This window comes from Pteronotus mesoamericanus, unplaced genomic scaffold (assembly GCF_021234165.1).
Source record: "Pteronotus mesoamericanus isolate MK-2021 breed Mesoamerican mustached bat unplaced genomic scaffold, CSHL_Meso_final contig_72, whole genome shotgun sequence".
NCBI classification, from domain to species: Eukaryota; Metazoa; Chordata; class Mammalia; order Chiroptera; family Mormoopidae; genus Pteronotus; species Pteronotus mesoamericanus.
In genome coordinates this window covers 1,136,517-1,156,881 of record NW_026555242.1, presented here as the reverse complement: position 1 = coordinate 1,156,881, position 20,365 = coordinate 1,136,517, and the positions used below count along the sequence as shown (strand labels likewise).

Here is a 20,365-nt window from a genome sequence, read left to right as displayed (position 1 = left end):
CACCCCATCCCCGGACTGTGGCTTTCTAGCCACCCTCCGTCCCTCTCCAGTTTCCATGAGTACTTTGGGAAGGAGATTCAGACGCTGCAGATGATACACAGAAGAGTTTCAGGAAGCCAGTGATAATGTAGGCAGCAGATCCCAAGCAAAGGTGGAGCAGGAGCTCAACCACCGTTTGTTGATGAACAATTAAGATGGAACCAAAGGCCAAGAGATACCTGTCAAAACCAGCCCACTGCTTTGATAGATCTGGCTCCCTCATGGCACCCTCCCTCGCTCTATAGTCCTTATTCCAACCCCCCTCATGAAATAACAAGGCAGGAGACAGTCCCAGGTACAATAGTGGGTTCTTTTCTGGTTTCTCAAAGCGCTGCACGGGGTGGGGGCAGATACAGAAGAGAATGTAAACATTGGGTTCCACCCCCTGGAACTCAAAAAAAAAAAAAAAAAAAAAGACCCTTTTCCCAGATAGGGGGCTGGAGGCTTAGAAGGGAACAAGATGAAACATGGGAGTCCTGATGAGGCAAAGCCAGGGAGGCCTCAGAATAGAGGAAGGTAGGTCAATAAGGAGAGCAGGAGGGTGGTCGGTGAGGAAATGGGGGACATTTCCTGTTCCAGTGCATGTCCCCTTAAATAAACTAGAGTGCAAGAACATTGTGGAAAGAGAACGGACAGAAGATAGAACGAACACCCCTACCCTGGGCCAACCAGGTCCTTTGTACATAATTACAACAGAAATATCCAGAAGTCAAGCAAGGAGGGCCTTGGCCCCCAGCCAGGAACTGGGGGAGGCAGGCAGGACTGAAGAGAAAAAACAAAAACAAAACCCAGCTCCACTTCATGGGTAACAGGAGCAACTGGAGTGTAAGAATCTGAAAACTGCTGATTCCCATTGCCAAGTCACCCTGTGGTGACAAAAGGCCAATCAGGACAGCACCTGGGGACTTCAAAGGGAACTGGGGCAGGAGTGACAGACCCCAGCTGGGCCTAACTCCAAACTTGTTCAACAGCTGCCTCAGAGAAATGCAGCTGCCCCATGCGCTCTGACTGTCCTGGCTGTGTAGGGACTGCAGCTGGCAAGGAGACGGGAATCAAGCCACTTTCCTCAGAAAGAGGGACAGCCTGCTGAGGGGCCTGCTCTTGGCTGAAGGAAAAAGAGGGGGGCCATGAAGTCCAGGCCCAGGGTAGAGGTCAGAAATAAGCATCCTGCCGGGCCTCAGAGGCTGAGGACCTATCCCCACCATCCTGGGGGGGTGGGGGCCCATCTGCCTTTCGACGCAGCGAAAGCTTCCTGCCTTGGGCCTTCTTCTCCTGCTTCTGCTGCTCCTTCTCCTGCTTCTGTCGTTCCTTCTCCTGCTCCTTTTCCCACTTCTGCCGCTCCTTCTCCCGCTTCTCCCGCTCTTTCTCCTGTTTCTGTCGCTCCTTCTCACGTTCCTTTTCCTGTTTCTGCCGTTCCTTCTCCTGCTTCCGGGTCTCCTTGCCGGGACCTAGTGGGGTGCTGTTACCAGTAGGTGAAGGAAGGGATGGATGCAGTCCCTCAGCAGTGACCACAGGCCCTGGGACAGGCCCAGCAGTGGCCCTGTGGGAAGGAAGGGGTGGAGATGGGGCCCCTCCAGCTGCTAGGGAGCCTCGGCTCTTGAGGCTAGAGAGGCTAAGAAGGCTAGAGGAGGGGCCAAGAGGTGGCTGCTGTCGCCGGCGTTCCTCATGGATGGCCCGGGAGCCGTGCAGTCTCCGTGAGGGCCGATACTGTAGTTCCCCCCGGGTCTCCCTCCACTTCTTGAGCTGGGCCGTGTTCTCTCGCTCAATCAGTGCTTCTGTCACTGGGAGGTTAGTCACCTAGATGGAGAAGAAATAGGTACCAGAGGGCAGATGAGGTGGGGATGACTTGAAGTAGGTGTGGAGTTTGCCAAGGCCAGGGCCTACCTCATGCACCAGGAAGTCCTCCTGCATGCACTGCTGGGGCAGGTTGCGCAGCTGCTCCATGGTTTCATACATGCCCTGGCAGGAGCGCAGCTTCTCCACTGAGCCCAGTGTGTGCTTCAGCAACACCAGGGCCACACGGAAAATGATCTTTACGCCTGCATTATCAGATAAAAGACAGCACGAGTGACCATGCCTGGGATCTCAGCCTGTCCAATTTAAGAGGGACTCACAGCTCCCATCCTTGTCCACTGCCAACCTTACAGATGAGGAAACTGAGGCCTTAAGAAGGGAAATGAGCTGCCACGGGTTTAAGGTTCCTAGGAGGGAGGACAGGCTCTGGGTTGGTGGCAGAGCCAAGACCAGGCCTCAGTTTCCAGCCCCCAGACCCCAACAAGCACCTTCTATCAGCAGACCACCACCTGGCAGGCAGCGTGAAAACCCCAGCCCCCTCATGGCCTGAATTGCTACAGGTATACCTTCACAGAAGAACATATCCCAGACACGCAGCACCGAAGCCCAGGGCAGGGTGCGGGCAAAGATGCACATAAACCATTCTGTCATGTAGAGCACAGGGTCAATGCGCTGCCGCCGCAGGTGCCGGTGTGCCAGTGGGGAGGCCCGGCGCAACAGTGCAAAAAAGATTTCTCCATCCAGCTGAATGGCCTCCTAGAGGTGAGGTGAGCCATGAGAAAAGGCCTGCTGTGGCCCCTTGATGTAGAACTAGATCAAGCAGGGGATCTTCACCTCAGTGGGACAGGCCCAGAGCAAAGGGACAAAAGGGCAGAGGGTGGGGCAGGACAAGGACCTCCCTGCAGCCTTGGGGAACAGTCACAGCCCTATTATACCAACCCTCCGGACACTCACCAGCCCTGCACTGTAGTAACCAGGGAGATACTTGTCGCAGATCTGCACCAGGCACCAAAAGGCTTGCTGAGAAGGGTAAGAACAAGGAGGAAGGGATGGGGCCTGAGCAACAAAGCAGAAAGCTCCCCCATCACCACTGTAGGCCAAGATCCTCCCATCTCCTCCCCAACCAGAACCAGAGTATGCTGACCTCAGCAGGCATGTGCATGAGCAGCACTGCGGCCACTGGGGCCTGGGCCTGGCAGTAGCCCTCGTCGGGCCGGTAGATAGTGTAGGCCTTAAGGATTCGATACAGGTCCTGTTGCCTGTGGGTAGCAGGAAAGACCATGAGGGCAATCGCAAGAATTGGGAGCTGTCTGACCCAAACTAAACCTGCCCTGCCACCCGTCCTAGCCCAGACCCCTCCTAAATCTAATTCCAGATTAACCTCAGAGCTTTACTACCGCACACCTCCATCCCCCTTCCTAGTCCAGCCTATCAAGCTTAAACCAAAGGCTCAGACCACAATCAAAGCATTCCAAGCTGCAGAATTTCACCATTGCCTGCACCGCCCACATGCTACCTACCACTCCCTGGCAGTCTGTACTTGCTCTCCTTCCTCCATCTGCCAGCATCCCATAAACATTCAAGGTCATCTTCTTGAGGAAGCTTTCAATATTCATAGCTTCAGTCTTCCTCTAGCACTGTCTGAATGCTTTTATCACCCCAGAGGAGGAGCTCTCCAGGGGAGAGCACACTAATCTGTCTCACAGATTTCATCATGCCTTCCACCCCCAGCATGTCCAATGGGCCCTGGTTTTTAGTGAAGGCTTGGGAAGCCAGCTCAGACCTCTCTTGTCTCTGCATCCAAAAGAATAAAATCTCTGCCTTAGCCCTGCTCCTCTCCCTTGAGGGCTCCCCATCACTGTGTCTTGGAATTCCATCCACTCAGCCCCACATCAAAAAAACCAGAAAGCCTTCCTTCACTCCCCATGGCTAATCACCAAGTCCTATCAACACTGTAACTTAAATTTCAATCCTTCTCTCCACCTCCACAGCCTTCACAGCTCAGTTAACCAGGAAAAAGTAATGATCTCCCAGGTTCTGTCCCTGCATCTGGCCACACACATACTCCTGACCACTGCTTACAGTAGCATTTCCCAATCACTGAAGTGTGATCTTCACTTACGCTTTATCTGCATACCGCCCCTACTATTATTCTCCACTTTGCAATAGCATCCATGAAATGACAGTTTTGATATACTACTTGTTTTACCTAATACCTGTCTGTTTCTGTGCCTTGCCATCTCCCCTGGTACTACAGGTGAACCGTCTATGTCCCAGCCAAGCACAGCCTTTCTACTTGGGACTGAATCCCATCGCCTTTTGCCTATACATCTTCAGCAACCTCCCCATCTCTCCTGCGTCATCAGTTTTTCTCTTTCTACTATATCATTCCCATTGGCATAGTAACATCCATTATTTCCTTTAGTTTAAAGTAAGTCTCTTAACCCATCCTGACTCCACGTTCCCCACCAAATACTGCATTGTTTCTTTCCTTACCTATTCACTGAAAAGGCACCATGATATAGACTCACTGTCTTCAGTTTCATTCCTCCCTTTCTCCAGTGAGGCTTTATTAACCCCCTGTACTCCACAACTGTTTTTTAATCAAAGTCACCAAAGACCTCCAACAGTGCTAAGTCCAGAGGTCAATCTGCAGCTTGACATTACTTGGTCCGTCAGCAAAATTCCATACAGCTGAACCTGAAACCCCTCTCCACTTTGCTTACAGGAATCTCACACACCTGGTTTTCCTTCTACCTCTCCAGCTTCTCCTTCCAGTACCCTTTGCTGGTCCAGGTCTCAGTAGTTCCTATTCAAACACTGGAGCTGCAGGGCTCAATCTCTGCACTTCCTTTCATATATACGCTTGCTGCCTTGTCAACTTCATCTAGTCCCATGGGTGAGATTTAGTCATCTAGAGGCTGACAGCTCTTCAATTTCCAGTTTAAACCTGTCCCCTAAATCCATAGTTGTATATATTGTACATCTAATCCACTTGACATCTTCATCTGGATGTCTAATAAGCATTTCAAACTACATATTTTAAAACTGAGTTCCTGATATACTCCCAGAGCCTACTTTTCCCCCAGTTTTCCCCAACCATATCAGTATATAGTGATTCCATTCTGGTTTCTCAGGCCAAAAACCTTGAGAGTCATCTATAACTCCTCCCCTCTCTCCTTACCTTCCACATCTAATAGACTGGCAAATCCTTTTGGTTCTACCTTCAAAATATAGCCAGAATCAACCACTTCTCCCCATAGTTTCACTGCTACCATCTTCATCTATCAATGTCTCTTCTGGAATACAGAAATAGTCTCCTAACTGGTCTCTCTGCTTTTGCCCTTGTTTCCTTATAGGCTATGCTCAGCCCCGCAGCCAGGATGATCCTTTTAAAACACAAGTCAGACCTGGTCACTTATAACCCCAATCTCCATTCACATTCTCTATTCCCCTTTCTAGCTTTAAACTTCTCTTCAGTACTTACGATCATTTACTTCACATACTACACGCTTTCCTTCATCTTATTGTCTAGCCCCACTAAAATATAATAAGCCCAATGACGGTAGGAGTTTTTTGTCTCTGTTCCCTGCTATCATCTGTGACTAGAATAGTGCTTAGCAGATAGTACACGCTCATTAACTTTCTGAAAGGATGAACTTATTGATAAAAATCCCTGTCTGAGAACCACCTAAGATCATCTTGCATATTACTGGGTAGCAGTATGTATACATCTTAGGAAGCCTGGGATAGAAAACAAAAATTCAAGTGCCTTGGCCCTAAACTGCTTTTCCAGCCTCAGTTCTATGCACCTCTGCTGCCCAAACACAGCTTACATAACCACCCAGGCAGGAAAAACTTGTCCCCTGCTCTGTTCCCATCTATCCTTCAAAACCCAGCTCAAATGCCATGAGCCAGCCCTTGATGTACCTCCCTCTCCCACCCCCATGTCAGAGTCTTCTTCCCAAGACACTTCCTTCAATATGGCTTGACACTCAATCCATGAAGGACCAGTCTTCTAGAAGTCCTGGAGAGCATGAACTGCTTTCAACCCAGTCCTATATCCATCTGGAGCCTTCAACAAATGTTTGCTAACAGACCCACATAGTCAGGTACTTTACCCATGTCCCCCTCGAGCAGCAAACATCTCATGGAAAGGGAATTGGCGGTGCAGGTCCTTCTCAATCACGTCCAGCCACTTGGGGTCCCCAGGAGCCCGTTCCAGCTCCTGCAGTGGGACAGCAGCAATTACCTCAGGACCTAGAAGTGCTGATGATATCCTTCACCCAGTATCACATGTCCCCATACCCTGGACACACCTCAAACTTGCCCGGGTTCTGCTCCAGGAGTTCCTTGCTATTGGACAGATACTGCCAGGCCTTGGCTCTGAGGGATGAGGGGATCCCCTTCCGGCAACGCAGCTTCACCTAAGGCAGTGTGGCAGGCAGGGGGACAGCTTCAGGAGCTGGCCCAGCTTCCAAGTTTTCCCCAGCTGTCCTCAGGTTCCTTGGGACACCCCTCCCATATCCATAGGCTTGACACCACTAGACCTGGCTTGGCTTTCTATCTTTAAAGCTACTCCTCCCCCGCAGGCCCAAGTACCAGCTCTCCCCAACATGGTCCAGAGAGCAGGTACTATCATGTTCCTGGGGGCTTCCCCAGAGCACAGGGGCTCACCCTACCCCCACCCCTTGTCCACTGCCCTGCCCACTACTTAGCCTTCTCCAACCTTCTGGAAACGCCGTGACAGCCACTTATCCCAGTTACTGAACATCTCCAGCCATTTGAGCTCCCGCTGCCGAGCCACATCCACAGGAATGGAGCTCTCTCTGCAGGATGGGGGGGGGGGGGGGGGGGAGCATGGAAGGGGTCAGTAGCAGTAGTATAAAACCTGGATTGCTAGGGGAAATGAGGCAAAGCCACCTCCCAAGACTCAAATGAGACACTGGACATAGAAGTATTTTGTGAGCTGCTAAACATTAGGATGTCTGGCAACTTGGCTATCTAAGCCCTTAGTTAACCAAACCTAAAGGACTTCTTCCCTTTGGAAGGAATCTCTGCACAGACATTGTGTTCTCATGTTGGATCTGTATACAGAAGTGTGTTTAAATGCCACTTCTGATGTATGTAAGTTCATCATACATCATACATACATTCTGGAGAGTATACCAGTTTGTATTTAAAACCATACTTTGCATTAGACCTAGATCCAAGTTCTAGCTTTACCACTTATTCATTGTGTCACCTTGGACAAGTCACTTAATACCTCTGAGCCCCAATTTTCTCATTTGTAAGATGGAGAGAAAAACAGTATCTACCTGAGAGTTTATATGAGAACATATAGCAGGGGTACAGTATTACCAATTATTATCCATAAAACAAAATATAGAACAAATATACTTCTCTGTCTCCTTAGAAGCAACTGAGTTTTCTCCTGTCAGACTCTTGAAATCCCTTGGGCCATCTGCAACTCCCTTTACCTCCTCCTCCCTGAAATCATCCCAGATTCCCCGGCAAATAAAGCTTTCCTTACACTGTTTGCCCACTGTTCTGTCAGAGCTTCACATTCAAGATGCCCCATCAGTCATGAAACAGTTACTTGTAGGAGCCAGTACCAGGAGGTGAGTGGAATGGAACAAAGAGCTTGGATTTCCAGACAGACCTGAGCTCAAATCCCAGTTATGTCCCTTGGAAGTTGGGGTGTCTTGGCAAGTGATAACCTGAGTCTCTTCCTCATCTGTATAAAGGGATGTCACCACCTACATCACAAAGTTATGAGAAGACTATTAAGAAACTATATATAAAGGATGGTTAAACGGAAGAGCTCACTAAATATGACTTTCTTTTGTCCCAGAAGCTCCTTAAACAGAGAGAAATTCTCTCATTAATCTCTTTAAGTCAGTTCCAAACTCTACTAAAGGCCAGGATGAGTAAAAAAGGTTTCCTGCCCTCAAGAATGTCACAAGAAACCAAGGGGAATAATTACAATACGGTGTATAAAATGCGATTGGAGTAGGGAAAGTGAGTATCAGGGAAGGCTTCCTGGAGGAGGGGACATCTGGGGGCAAGCCACAAAAGACTGAGTAGAACTTAGCAGGAAAAGGAGGAGAAAGGCATCCCTAACCTAAATATGAATCGGTTCAACAGGACCACAGCACTAAGTGCATGGTGAGGAGTGGTGGGAGAAAAGACGAGATAGGCTGGCAGAGCCAGATAGTAAGAAGCCTATGTGCAGGCTAAAGCACTTGAACTTTATACTTTGGCCAGTGGGGAGCCACTAAAAGTTTTTAAGGTACATGGGGCCCTGTCAGCCTCACCGCAATAGATTCCTCCAGTATGGAAGATAGATTTTAGAGGGACAAAACTACAAAGCAGAGAAATACCACCCAGCACACTGCCTGGCACAGAAGTGGGGCTCACTAAAATCCAGTTCAATCCAAGTTCTTAGGGCAGCATGGTATTGAGGAGAGAACCACTGGTCACACAGATCTAGATTATGTTAGTAAGGCAAATCACTCAACTGCTTCTTCATCTGTAAACTAGGTACAACCACACATTCTGGGAAAACATCAGGTTCAGATTTCAGTTGCCTTCCCCTCATAGGACCATGAATGTTGTTGCTCAAAGGTTTTCTGATTATTTTGTTGGATTATAAACCCTGCCTAGAATATGGCCTAGAATACAGGGCTTCTCCCAACACCAGGCAGGTCCCCCACCAACCCCAATAGGTTCAGCCATGACTAAATACTACTCATTCTCCAAGATCTAGATCAGCTTCAGCTGGATTCCCAGACTGGGCAAATGATCCCTTCCCTAGGTGCTTATAAAATCCTGTGATGATCTCTAAGCCAAACCTAACATAGACTGAAACCAAGTGTTTAAGTATGTTTCTTCCTCCAGATGATGATCATCTTGAAATGACTATTTTATCCTTAATATCCTGAACAGAGCCTGTCACCTGGGTGCTCAGGTGATGCTGAACTGACCAGCAGGTTACAGGGGCACAGGAACAATGGACAAGCTCAAATGTGAGAGAAGGAAGAAGTCAAAGGTGATCACACCCCCACCTCAGGAGTGACTCAGGCCCCTGGAGGGAACTAGGAAAGAGTAAGCTGGGTTGGGGAGATGAGGAACTGGGGAAGAGGCCTTCCCCACCCCCTTTCCCTCACTGAAAACACAAGACTGCTCTTTTCTGTTTCACAGAGGGGTCTGGCCTTCAGAGTCACCCCACCCCATCAGACCTAGGGCTATGAGGAGGGCAAGGTGGCTTCCTCACTCCCAGACTCTTTCCCATTATGGAACCAAAGATTTCTACCAGGACCCCTGTCCAGCAAACCCTCTAAAATATCTGGCTCAAAGCTGGAATTTCATGTCAAGGAGCTGGGACAACCTTAGATATCATCTCACTCAACCTTTCACTTCACAGAAGAAACAGGCACAGAAATGGGGAAGACACTAGCTCAAGGGCACACAACACACCAAAGGCAAGGCTTAGACTCAGACCCACAACTCCTGACACCTGCTCTAAAACTCACAAACATGTGAGTATGTAGAAACTTCAGGGTGCTCTAGGGCATGAGAGGAATCACCAAGTATCCCACACTCCCGCTAATCACTCCTGAGTCTTGAGGCTGGGCTGCCAGTCTGGACAAGATGGTTTTTTTCCCCTCCCCAAACCTCCGCTTCCCTAAAGCAATCCCATTGGGTGCCCACTGGGTACTTACAGGCTGCCAGAATACTGGCTGCCCCCAAGGAAGCCATACTTGTCCGTCTTCCGCAGGGCCAGCCCATTTATCTCCGAGTCTGAGCCGATTGAGCTCACATCATCCGCCAAGGACTCCAAGGTCCCAGACATGAGGCTCACAGAGTCCAAGCAGCTCAGAGTGTCCGGGGCCTGCCCTCGAGGCCCAGAAATGCCAGGTCCCAGGCTGGACGTGGAGCCTAAGTCCTGAGAGTTTTCAGTAGGCTCTGGAGCAGGGGTCACCGTCACAACAGCCACCAGAGCCTCACCAGTCCCTGAAGGGCCTGTGCCAGACCCTGAAGGGTCCTCTGGAACCTGTCTTGTTGATGCTGATGTTGCTACTGCAGCTCCATGTCCACCTGTCACCTGTCCTGCTCTCATTGCTGCAATCGCTGCAGTCACTCCTGAAGCCGCTGTGGCTCCCGGCTTGGGGGCAAGCGGGGGTTTGGCGGTCAGGGCTCCAGGAGCCGCTCTGGAAGGGGTCCTCGTGGAGGTCCCGGTGGAGGTACCTGGTCCAGAAGCGGGTGAGGTTCCACTCTCCTCCGTCTTAGAAGAGTCTGTCCCTAGCGCCAGAGCCATCGACGTCTCGTCTTCTACTACTGCCGTGGGCACCAGGGGCTCTGGGCCGGGAGAGACGTGCGCTTCGGATGAGGCCTCCAGAGTTAGCACCACCACCGTGCTGCCCGTGACCGTCGGGGCCGGGCCCAGGGCCGACGTCTGAGTCGGCCCGGATACCCAGGCGGGCCGCGCCTCCCCGGGGGCCACCAGGGTGACCGGGGCTGAGGTGGCCGTGGTCACTGGCGGCCCCGGAGCCACCACCACGACGGGCCCGGCCCGGGAGCCGCGGGGTGGCGGCGAGGGGGCCTGGGGAGCGCCATGACGGCGCGGCGGGGCCACAAGGGGCGCCGGGCCCGTCTCCATGGCTGCGGGCCGCCCCTCACATCCCCCCAACCCCGGCCCGGACGGCCACAGAGGGCACCGCCCCTCAGGCCGCTCCGCGCCGCCAGCCGAGGTAGGGGAGGTGAAGGGCGCGGCCCGGCGCGCGCCAGGGGCGGGGGCAGCTCACAGGCTGCCACTGGGCACGCGGAAGCGGTGCTGGGATCCGGGGGGGCCTGGCGCCCGGGTCTCGCTCTCGTCTTCTCACCCCTAGAGCTCTCTCGCCGCCGCCCCCTCCCTCCTGCTTCGGGCAAGCGGCCGACTTTGCGCCTGCGCACAAGCCTCGGTGCCGGCTAGGCTGCCAGCTTTTCGGCCTTTCACGCCTGCGCGCGGGCCATCCCATCGCGCTTCTTTTTTGCTCCCGCCTCGTTAGAGGGCTTGGACGAATAATAGGAGAGAGGGAACTGGGCTTCTGCCAATCGTAGGAAGGGTGGGTGAGGTTGGAGGTGGGAAGAGGAAATTGAGGAAACGCACAAGAGCAATGAGAGGGCGAGTAAATGGAGGAGTAGGCGGGATGAAGGGAGTAACTAATAGAAAAGCAGGAAGCTGAACCTCCTGGCCAATAACAATGGCGGAAGGGTGAATGCCCGCAGGAGGAGGCGGGTACTACGCTAGAAGAAAGGGGCCTGGCAAATGGGTACGGTAAAAAGTCAGCCAATGAAAAGGGGAACAGGAGGAGGTCAAATTGACAGACAGTGACGACTATTTGGGCGGTGACAGACAGCATCCTCAGTCAATGGGAATAACCGAGGAATTCTTCAGGTCTCCGAAGAAGGTCAGAAGGAATGACAGCTGGGGAGGCGGGAGGGGGACGGGCTAAATTTGCAGTTAATTTGCCTCATCAGCCAATAAGCGCATGCTCTCACTTCAGCAACAGGGGGGTAAAATAGATCGCTGTTTCAGCCAATGGCAATACCCAAAGGTTGCTGCCGGCAGGCGGTGCCAGCCCAGGGATATCTGTGACAACCGGAGACAAGCGCAGGAGATGGGTGACAGCTGGGGACATCGCGGAGAAGAGACGGGGGCCGGGGGCATTAGTGAAGCCCTTAGCCAATAAGACTGCCATGCTGCCCTGCTTGAGTCCTTTCTGGGCCCCCATTCTCCATCCAGCTACCGATCCCCACCCCCACTCTGGTGATATGTTAAGACCCTGAGTTCTAACGTAGAACGAGTGCCCTGATCCAGTGCTCTCCACCTCCACTGTCTCTGACTCTCTTCCAGGCCCTCAACCCATCTCAACACTTCAAGCCCCGGCAACTATAACCAGAGCTCCCAAATGATCTAAGTGACCCATCTCTCCGAATCCGCCTTTTCCTGCAGGGATTCCAAGTCCCAAACCCCTCTATGTGAGCTTCTTCCCAGAATCCAGGCTCTAGCTACTCATACCTCATCCTTTGAGTGTGTCCCATTCTAGTGGGGATCCCAGACGCCAAACCATGAATTCCCAATACCTTGAAATCCCGTATCTGTGTTCTTATTCTTTTAGAGATCAAGACCCTTCAATCAACTCCTATCCCCTCATTGCCACACTTCTCCATGTTCCCCATTTTCTGCTAAGAAACCAGACCCCAATCTTATGAGTGCACAGCCTATCCTAGACCACAAACACAAAGTCCTGACTTTCTGAGACCCTTCTCTCTCTGACTCCCTTACCCTGAGCCCCAAGGTTAGAGGATGCCAATTTCCATAAAGAGTCCACCATCTTGAAATTTCAGTCAGGCCTAACTCCCCAGTTCCTTCTTGGTGTCTGAGTTCTCTGAAGCTCCTCAGACCCAGACTCTGTGAACTCCCGTTCCGTGTCTGAGATATACCATTCCTGATCTCTTTCTCAAGTCCACCCCCCCCTTTCCAGTTGACTCAGGCTCTCTGAACAGTTCCCCCATTTCTGTCTTTGGAGTTCTCCTCTTCTCCCAGAACCCAGTAATAAGTGGGCTCTTCCCTGGGCCTGGACCCCCATAGTAACCTTATAAGGTGAGACAGCTGTCAAACAAGGCAGGGAGGGGCCAGTTCAGGAGGCCAAGGGCAGCTGCTAAGTTTAGGGTGGTTCCTTCGCTCTTCTTAGAGACAACAGGTGGCTGGGCCCCAGTGCCCAGAAAAGAAAATGTCTTAGAGGCATTGGCATGAGGCTGGAGGAGAGAGAGGGGAGGAGGCACCTTGCTCAGGACATAAGGTCCTAGAGAGAGCAAGAGGAGGTGTCACTGCCAACCTTGGGCCTCAGAGCTTCCTCAGCCACCATTGCCCCTGACCTCTACCATATGGATAGGACTGGGGCACTGAGGCCTAGCGGGGTGGGAGAAAGTACCTCAAAGTCACACAGTCGGCCAAGCTGGTTCTTGCCCAGAATGGAGAGAGAAGCCACTCACCATTTCAGTCAACCAAGAGGAGGTGACTGACTAGTTTCCTTCTTGGTGTCTCTGACTCCCTCTGAGTTCTAACTTTCACACCAGTATCCAAAGAAATGATTATAGACTCACACTAGACCATGTTCTCCTCCTGTTTCAAACCTATCCGAGGCTTCCAAGGTCTCAGCTCTCAGCCTGGCATCAAAGGCCCTCCAGTGTTAAAGCAGTTTAAGCCCCTTGCATCTTCTGCTCATACCCCATCACAATGCTGGCAGCCTGAACACTTCTGATATTTCGTTTCTCTAGGCTTTTGCTCATCCATGCCTTCTGCTTAGCACACCTGCTCCTCCACATTCACCTGACTCACTTCTGTTGGTCTTTATAAGTCATTCCCATGCTGCTTGACAGGGCTGCTGTGCCCTCTACTTTTATGTAATTTTCTTTATTTATCCTGTCTCCATGACTGAACTGTGAGATCTACCAAGACAGGGCCTAAGTAATAATTATTATTATATTTCACTAAACTATTTCCAAGTAGTGTTCATATCCACAAGTTCTGTGAGATGAGACTTACATCTCATTTTATAGAAGGGGAAACAAGGCCCAGGAAGTTGAAGCGCAAAGCCCAAGATGACAGTAGTTCTCTGCCCTAAGCTGTCTGGTCTCTTCATACTTAGTGAATCCATGCTCTGCATCTTTCCTCACAAAATCCTCCCTCTCTTTGAAGGGGATGGGATGACTTTCCTGATCTTTCAGGTTCCCCAGATGGCTCTCTCCCACCTTTAAACTCTGGCACTACCCCTACACATACCCACACTTGACTGTGAAATCCAAATGGGAGGAAGGTTGTGTTTGCTAAAGTGCACCCATTAGCATAGCACGGCACCTGACACATTATAGGTGCTCAATAAATTTACTGGGTTTCCCCACCCCATTCAGGGTAGAGGGGCTTGGTTCAACTCTCTGAGCACTGTGCCCTAGCTTGGCCCCTCTCTGAACTCTGAAACATTTCAGCCTCCTTTTGAGACAAAGTTCATCCCTTCCTGCCCAGATCCCAGTGAGACATGCATCCCAAGACTCACTCCCTCCTCCCTCTCTCCCTGGACTCCAGCTGCTGCAGGCCCTCCAAGAAAGGAAAGGTCCTGAGCCAGGCTATTTTGGTATCTGGGGTGGGCACCCACAGGGCTAAGGTTACCTTGGTATGTTAAGGGCTCCTGGGGGCAGGACTATATAACCCCAGAGGGACTGCACAGGCTGACTCTCTGCTACTTTCAAGCCTTTCCCCGAGGAGACTGAAGACATGGTAAGAATCCCCCAGCCCTTGCCCAGATCCCTCAGACTTCAGGGCAGCCTCGCCCTTTGAAAGAGGGTAGCTAGTTCCCAGTCCACTGAGGTGAAAAAAGATGAACCCTCTCTCTCTCAGTATCACTAATAGGGAGTATACAGAACGTTGGCCCAAAGGACCCAACCAAGGATAATTCACTCGGACACTCCACTCACAGGAGCCCAGTCCCTCTCAAAGCATGCTCCATACCTTCCTGCACTCCATCTTCCTGAAATCCTTTGGCATCAGGCAGGCAAAAGTTCCCACTCCCATTTTATAGATGAGAAAGTAGTTTCACATAGAATGAATGAGTGAATCAGGGTCATACAGGAAGTCTGGGACTTAGGGGGAAGCAGGCTCAGGGAACTAAGAGGAGGAACCTTCTACTTACTGGGTAGGATGGAGGGGTGGGACTCAGGGGCTAAAGATAGGAATTCGGGGATGTAACCCAAGCAAACACCCTCAGCAAAGAAGCCATAAAGAGAGGGAAGCCTAGAGCCAGATGAGTTGCTTTCAAGAATAGACTTAAAGAACCCTAAATCTAATCCATTGCCTCCAGAGAATAGTAGGATCTGGCCCATGAGTCTCTTTGCCCAACCCTCACCCCCCAGGCACCCAAGAAGGCCAAGAGAAGGGCAGCAGAGGGTGGAAGCTCCAATGTCTTCTCAATGTTTGACCAGACTCAGATCCAGGAGTTCAAGGAGGTGAGTGAAGGAAGAAGGGAGACTGAAGGCTGACCAAAGGCACACCCCTGCTGCCCTTCCCCCCCACACCCATGGCCCAGAATGTGCACCTGTTTTAGTGGGAGGAAGAGGGTTTAGAATTCCTTACTCCCCTCCCTTCTTGGCATGTAAGAGGACAGCTGGCTGGGGGCCAGAATGATCTGCCAGGAGTAAGGATGCTAAAGCCTGGCCATGGGGAACCTAACTCCTCCTGCCCTCCACAGGCCTTCACAGTAATTGACCAGAACCGTGATGGCATCATCGACAAGGAAGACCTACGGGACACCTTTGCAGCCATGGGTAAATCCCACCCTACCTGTAAATATCCAAGGCTGTAGAGTCCAGAGAATTCCACAGCTTTGGGAGCCAGCCCTGCTGGCTCCACCCTGGGCCTCAGTTTACCCACATGAAAAATGGGTGTGACGACCTGAATTTATGAGAAGCATTACCGTCTGGTCCCAGGACCCCACTCTAGCCCATCCTTCCCCCACCCCACTCCAGGGCGCCTCAATGTGAAGAATGAGGAGTTGGATGACATGATGAAGGAAGCCAGCGGTCCCATCAACTTCACTGTCTTCCTCACCATGTTTGGGGAGAAGCTCAAAGGTGAATGAAGTGTCCTGGGTCCGAGCGCCCAGCTGCCCGTTCCTGGACCTTTTAGGGGCAGACCTTTCAGGGATCCTTCAGTTCCATGTGCCCTCTGACCCCAGGTGCTGACCCTGAGGATGTGATCACTGGAGCCTTCAAAGTCCTGGACCCTGAGGGGAAGGGAACTATTAAGAAGCAGTTGTAAGTGATCCCCTCCAGCTGCTCACCCACAGAAAGACTTCTTAACTTGCTACCAAGGGTTAGCACTGCCAGGGATAAGGGAGAAATGAGGACTGTGGATTAGGATTAAATTTTCACAGCACATATGGGTAGAAGGGCAAAAGCCAGGAAGTCTTTTTTGTGCTTGAATATTCGGAAGATCACTGGAGGGATCTAGAAAGACCCTGGTTTTCAAGGCAAAACTGGGAATAGCAACAAGAATGAGGTGGGAGTTGAAAGAGTTTACAAGGCCTAATCTCAACTCCTCCCATTCTCACCTCTCTCCAGTCTGGAGGAGCTACTTACCACCCAGTGTGATCGCTTCTCCCAGGAAGAGGTGAGTGGGGGAGGGGTCCGGGAGCAGGGGAGGATGGGGGAGGGGAGACTAAGGAACCGGTAGGAGACCCAGTCTGGCGATCTTCCCCCAGATTAAGAACATGTGGGCAGCCTTCCCTCCCGACGTGGGTGGCAACGTAGACTATAAGAATATCTGCTACGTCATCACGCATGGCGACGCCAAGGACCAGGAGTAGAGGACCCTTTTAGGCCTCTGCTAGTCATCGCCTTGCTGCCAGTCCGACCCCCACCCCAAGTCCTAATAAAATTTAACTGGTCTTTGTTTCTTATCCCCGGCGCCTTCAGTGTGTTATTCTGAGGGGACTCAGGTGGGAGGGTGGGATGAAACACTGTTGATACAAAGCGAGTGCCCAACAAATGAATGAAGGCCCGAATGGGAAGGCTGCATGCCGCAATACCCGCCGCTTATTCCCACTCGGAGAAAAAAGAAGACGCTTGCCTCAGGAAACAGTTTTTATAGAAGACACGGTTCCAGCGTAGAGGGCCTGGGACGGGGTGGTCAGGTGGTCAGGGGCTGGGCTGGAAGCTCCGGGCTTCCGAAGGGGAGGGCAGGGGGAGCGGAGGCGGGGCCAAAGGCGGGGCTATTAACTCTGGGATTGGGAGAACCTCTTAGCCGAAGAACCCTATGCAACAGCAGGCTTTGGGATTAGGCGCCAGGGCAACCAGGGCCTCGGGGATTGGACAAGACATGGACCTAAGGCGGAGCCAAGGTAAAACTATACCCCGGCGGGGGCCTCAGAGAGCGTCCGGCTGCTCGCCCTGAGCGTGGCTCTGCTGCATCTGGGCCTGCATCTTCTCCAGCATCTCTTGCATGCGACGCAGCTGTGCGGAGCAAGATTGCAGGGGGTGGAGCTGGGCGAGGCCAGAGAGGGACTTTTTCGAAGGGAGGGGGCAGTGGGGTGCGAGGTGTTTGCTCACCTCTTCGTCTTTCTCGCGGATTAACTTCTCTGTCTCAGCCAGAGGCAGCATGGGCAGCGGGATCTCTGTGGCGCTTCGGCGTGAAAGCTTACTAGGGGGTGGGGAAAAGAAACAAGAATCAAGGGCGGGACCTGTGGTTGTGTGGGTCACGACCACAAGTCACGGCCTGCTACGAGGCTGGACTCTAGGAGGAGTGCCCTCGTTCTTGAGGTTAGGGCTGAAAACAAGGCGGGTGGTGAAAGACAGGGGGAGCGGTCTGGAGGGCGAAGGTAAGGTCAGGATGTCGTGAGGGCGAGACTTTGGAAGCACCTAGGAGTCAACTCCGCCCTCACCTACGGCCGGCTCGATCGCGCGACCCAGGTCGGGCCAGGCTCTGTAGGCAGCGGGCCCGGTAGCCCTCGTAAAGCAGATCGTGTGTCACTTCCTTCAGGTCCTGCAGGTGTGTCTGCACCAGCATCCGTCGTAGGTTCAGGAAATCGCAGTGATGTGGATTCTCCACTGGGGGACGGACCGCGCGTGCCTCAGGGAGCTGGGTCGCGTCTTCCCGCAGTCCTGCCCCCGCTCTAGGGGAGGGTCCGCGCCCTGCTGCTCAAGGACCTCTCCTTTGGCTCCAAGAGCCTCCAAGATGAGAGCTTGCCCCATTATCACACGTTAGGTGCAGCTGACTTGGAGGTGGCCTCGTTTCCCTGCTGGCCTCAGAACGCGAGCCCAGCCTTACTCACCTTCCACGGTACCCCAAGGGTACTGGCGTCCCCTCACTGGTCGGGTCCCGCTGTCCCTCACTACCTCACATGAACCAACAACTGCGAAAGGGATGCTTTCCTAGAGGGCAGTAGTCAGGGATCACCTCCAGGGCAGAAACCTCTTTCTCAGCTTCCACCTCCACACCCTCCTCCCCTGCTTCTCTGCCCCTTCCTCCCTTGCCTCTGCACCTTCATCTCTGCATCCTGCCTCTTGAAGTCTTCATCCTCATCAGAATCACAATCAGGGAACTGGTAGATGTTGATCTCCTCCTCCTTCAGCTGGTCCCGGATCTAGGAGAAAGCAAGGTATAAAGACAGTATCGCAGAGGCTGAGCAACAGACATTGCATGGCCAGAGACAGGTTCATATACATCTACCGGGTAGTCAGAGACAGGAAGACATGAAAGACAGATGGTGAGAAATGAACGTGCAGGATGACCAAAAACAAGATCTTAGTGATAATGAGACAGACAGATGGTAAAAAAGTGAAACAAAGATACCCTCACAGCCAAGGCAGAGGCCTGGAAAGATTCTAAGATGAGGTGGATACCAAAATATGAGGAGACAGAGGCATAAGCAGAAACAGCAGGAGAGGACTCTGAAGACACTGTCATCATTCTATGCCCCTACCCTCCGATAGGCCTTAGCTAAGCATCGGGCCCAGGGATTCTATTTTGAGCCTCCAGAGAGCTCCCTCAGGCAGCTTACTACCCACATTCCTCAGAAACTTTCTCTAGGGCATGGGAGGCGATAGGAGAAGGTAAAGGTGGGATTAAAGGGTAGTGGAAAGAGATTTGATTTGAGGTGGTAAACACACAACGCAATATACAGATGATGTCCTATAGACTTGCATACCTGAAACCTACATAATTTTAATAATGTCACCCCAATAAGTTCAATTAAATAAATTACTTTGGGGAAAAATAAACTTTCTTTAATAATGTAGCATTACACATCATGCTCCAAGAAGTCCACCCAAAGATCAAAGGAGTCAAAGCTGAGTTTAGGTTTACTCATCACTTTTGGCTTCATGTAGGGTCAAAGATCAGGAGTCACCACAAACCTTCTGCTTGAGGGCCTGGGTTTCCCTAGGCATCAGGGCATCTGCTTTGCCAATGACTGGGATGATATTGACCTTCTCGTGCACCGCCCGGAGAAAGGCCACATCTAGAGGCCGGAGCCTGCACCCAGGGATTGGTCAGCGTTTGGTCTCAAGGTACAAAGACACCCCCCAAACCCTCCCCAAATGCCCCAACCCCCAGGGTGTCCCTCAGACCCCCGGCCAAAGGGTGAGATGAAGTAGAGGCAGCAGTGGACACGGGAATCCTGGATGTTCTTCCGGTTCAGGCCACTCTCATCCCTAAGATACTGCTCGAATTGTTCCTCAATGAATTGTACCACAGGCAGCCAGCTGGGGTGAGAGAGAGGAGAGAGCTTGTGGTCAGAGATCAGAGGCCACGTGATGGGGAAGGAGGCAAGGCTAGCCAGGACTGTGGGGGTGGGAAGTAGTTCCTTTGTCTCCAACCAAAGAAATTAGGAAACTGGCAGGATCATAAGTGAGATGTCGGAAAGCACAGGGCACTCTGGGCCACAGGGCCATCAGAAACAGACCCCCCACATTTGGGTCAGGGTGGGTGGGAGGCCATTGTACATCCGCCCTGTAACTGACCCCTCAGTCTCCACAGAGTAGCCATTTTGGGAGCCTATCCCTCATTCCCTCCCCCACTCCTCACCAGTCTGAGCAATCCACTGAGTCCCCAAAGCCAGGCGTGTCCACCAGAGTCAGCTTCACCTTAATACCCCCCTCTTCGATCTCCACACCCCGACGCTCAATAGTCAGCGTTTGTGTCAAGCGAGCTATGGAGATGCGGAGAGATTGGGAAACTGGGTTAGGGTCTGAGGCAGGACTAAATTCCTTTCTCAGTATCACAGTTGTCCCCACCTATTTTTTTCAGGGGAGGAAACCTTCTCAGAGAAGAACGGTAAGCTGCCTGAGTCCCCCAGAAAGTCATTGGAGACCCAGATGGAAAGGAACAGAGTGTAGCCTGAAGATCTAGGAAGGGAAGAGAGTACTTGGAGAGGAGGAGATGGGTCTTACCACCGGCCTCTGGCAGTTGCCGATCCTCATAGAGGTTGGTGAGAAACAGACTGTTGATGAGCGTGGATTTCCCCAGACCTGACTCCCCTGTGGACAGACCAGGCCCAATTAGTCAAGTGAGGGGACAGCCAGGGTCTTTTGAGGACTCACCACCAGTCCCCTCTCCAGAACACTCAGACCTGCCACCATGAGTGTGAAGTCAAACCCCTTCTTGATGGACTTGCGGTGCAGCTGGTTGGGGAGGGCTGCAAAACCCACGTACTCCTTATCCTGTTGGTGGAGGGTAAACAATATAAGGTTGCTGGGCATGGCAGATGGGGCCATCAGTATAACCTGATCTCAGGGACTAGGAGAAGTCAGATTACTATGGGTTGACCTAGGCCTGGCTACCCTGAGGCTTGGGGACTTGGGGTAGAGATGCCTAGATTCTTAGGCAGAAGGACTTACCATGGCCCCGCTAGCTGTTGCCGCACCTGCTGTCTCTCCCCACTTCCTCTGGTGGGGCAGGAAGTTGAGTGCAGCAAACAAGGGGGCGGACAATGTA

General features: G+C 52.1%; 3 protein-coding genes across 4 annotated transcripts; 1 reads left to right on the top strand and 2 right to left on the bottom strand.

Moving 5' to 3' along the window:
• Nucleotides 1–311: 311 nt before the first annotated feature.
• On the bottom strand, nucleotides 312–10,786 carry TBC1D10B (TBC1 domain family member 10B). 2 transcript variants are annotated; one of them, XM_054582695.1, is made up of 9 exons: nucleotides 9,558–10,786; nucleotides 6,563–6,662; nucleotides 6,153–6,260; nucleotides 5,955–6,061; nucleotides 2,978–3,092; nucleotides 2,788–2,853; nucleotides 2,400–2,589; nucleotides 1,924–2,078; nucleotides 312–1,836 (listed from the first exon to the last, which is right to left on the bottom strand). In XM_054582695.1, exons 1-9 carry the CDS (start codon nucleotides 10,493–10,495, stop codon nucleotides 1,192–1,194), a joined length of 2,424 nt encoding a protein of 807 aa, XP_054438670.1. In that variant the 5' UTR covers nucleotides 10,496–10,786; the 3' UTR covers nucleotides 312–1,191. The 2 variants fall into 2 exon arrangements, with proteins under 2 accessions (XP_054438670.1, XP_054438671.1); XM_054582696.1 differs by having other exon boundaries at nucleotides 2,400–2,586.
• A 3,281-nt stretch (nucleotides 10,787–14,067) lies between these two features.
• On the top strand, nucleotides 14,068–16,331 carry MYL11 (myosin light chain 11). Its single transcript, XM_054582693.1, has 7 exons — nucleotides 14,068–14,155; nucleotides 14,788–14,880; nucleotides 15,123–15,198; nucleotides 15,400–15,504; nucleotides 15,609–15,687; nucleotides 15,994–16,042; nucleotides 16,134–16,331. Exons 1-7 carry the CDS (start codon nucleotides 14,153–14,155, stop codon nucleotides 16,236–16,238), a joined length of 510 nt encoding a protein of 169 aa, XP_054438668.1. The 5' UTR covers nucleotides 14,068–14,152; the 3' UTR covers nucleotides 16,239–16,331.
• Nucleotides 16,332–16,797: 466 nt separating this feature from the next.
• Nucleotides 16,798–20,365, bottom strand: SEPTIN1 (septin 1). The gene is made up of 11 exons (XM_054582694.1): nucleotides 20,269–20,365; nucleotides 20,001–20,091; nucleotides 19,822–19,908; nucleotides 19,457–19,580; nucleotides 19,000–19,134; nucleotides 18,787–18,904; nucleotides 17,913–18,014; nucleotides 17,703–17,802; nucleotides 17,313–17,478; nucleotides 16,981–17,071; nucleotides 16,798–16,884 (listed from the first exon to the last, which is right to left on the bottom strand). Exons 1-11 carry the CDS (start codon nucleotides 20,269–20,271, stop codon nucleotides 16,798–16,800), a joined length of 1,104 nt encoding a protein of 367 aa, XP_054438669.1. The 5' UTR covers nucleotides 20,272–20,365.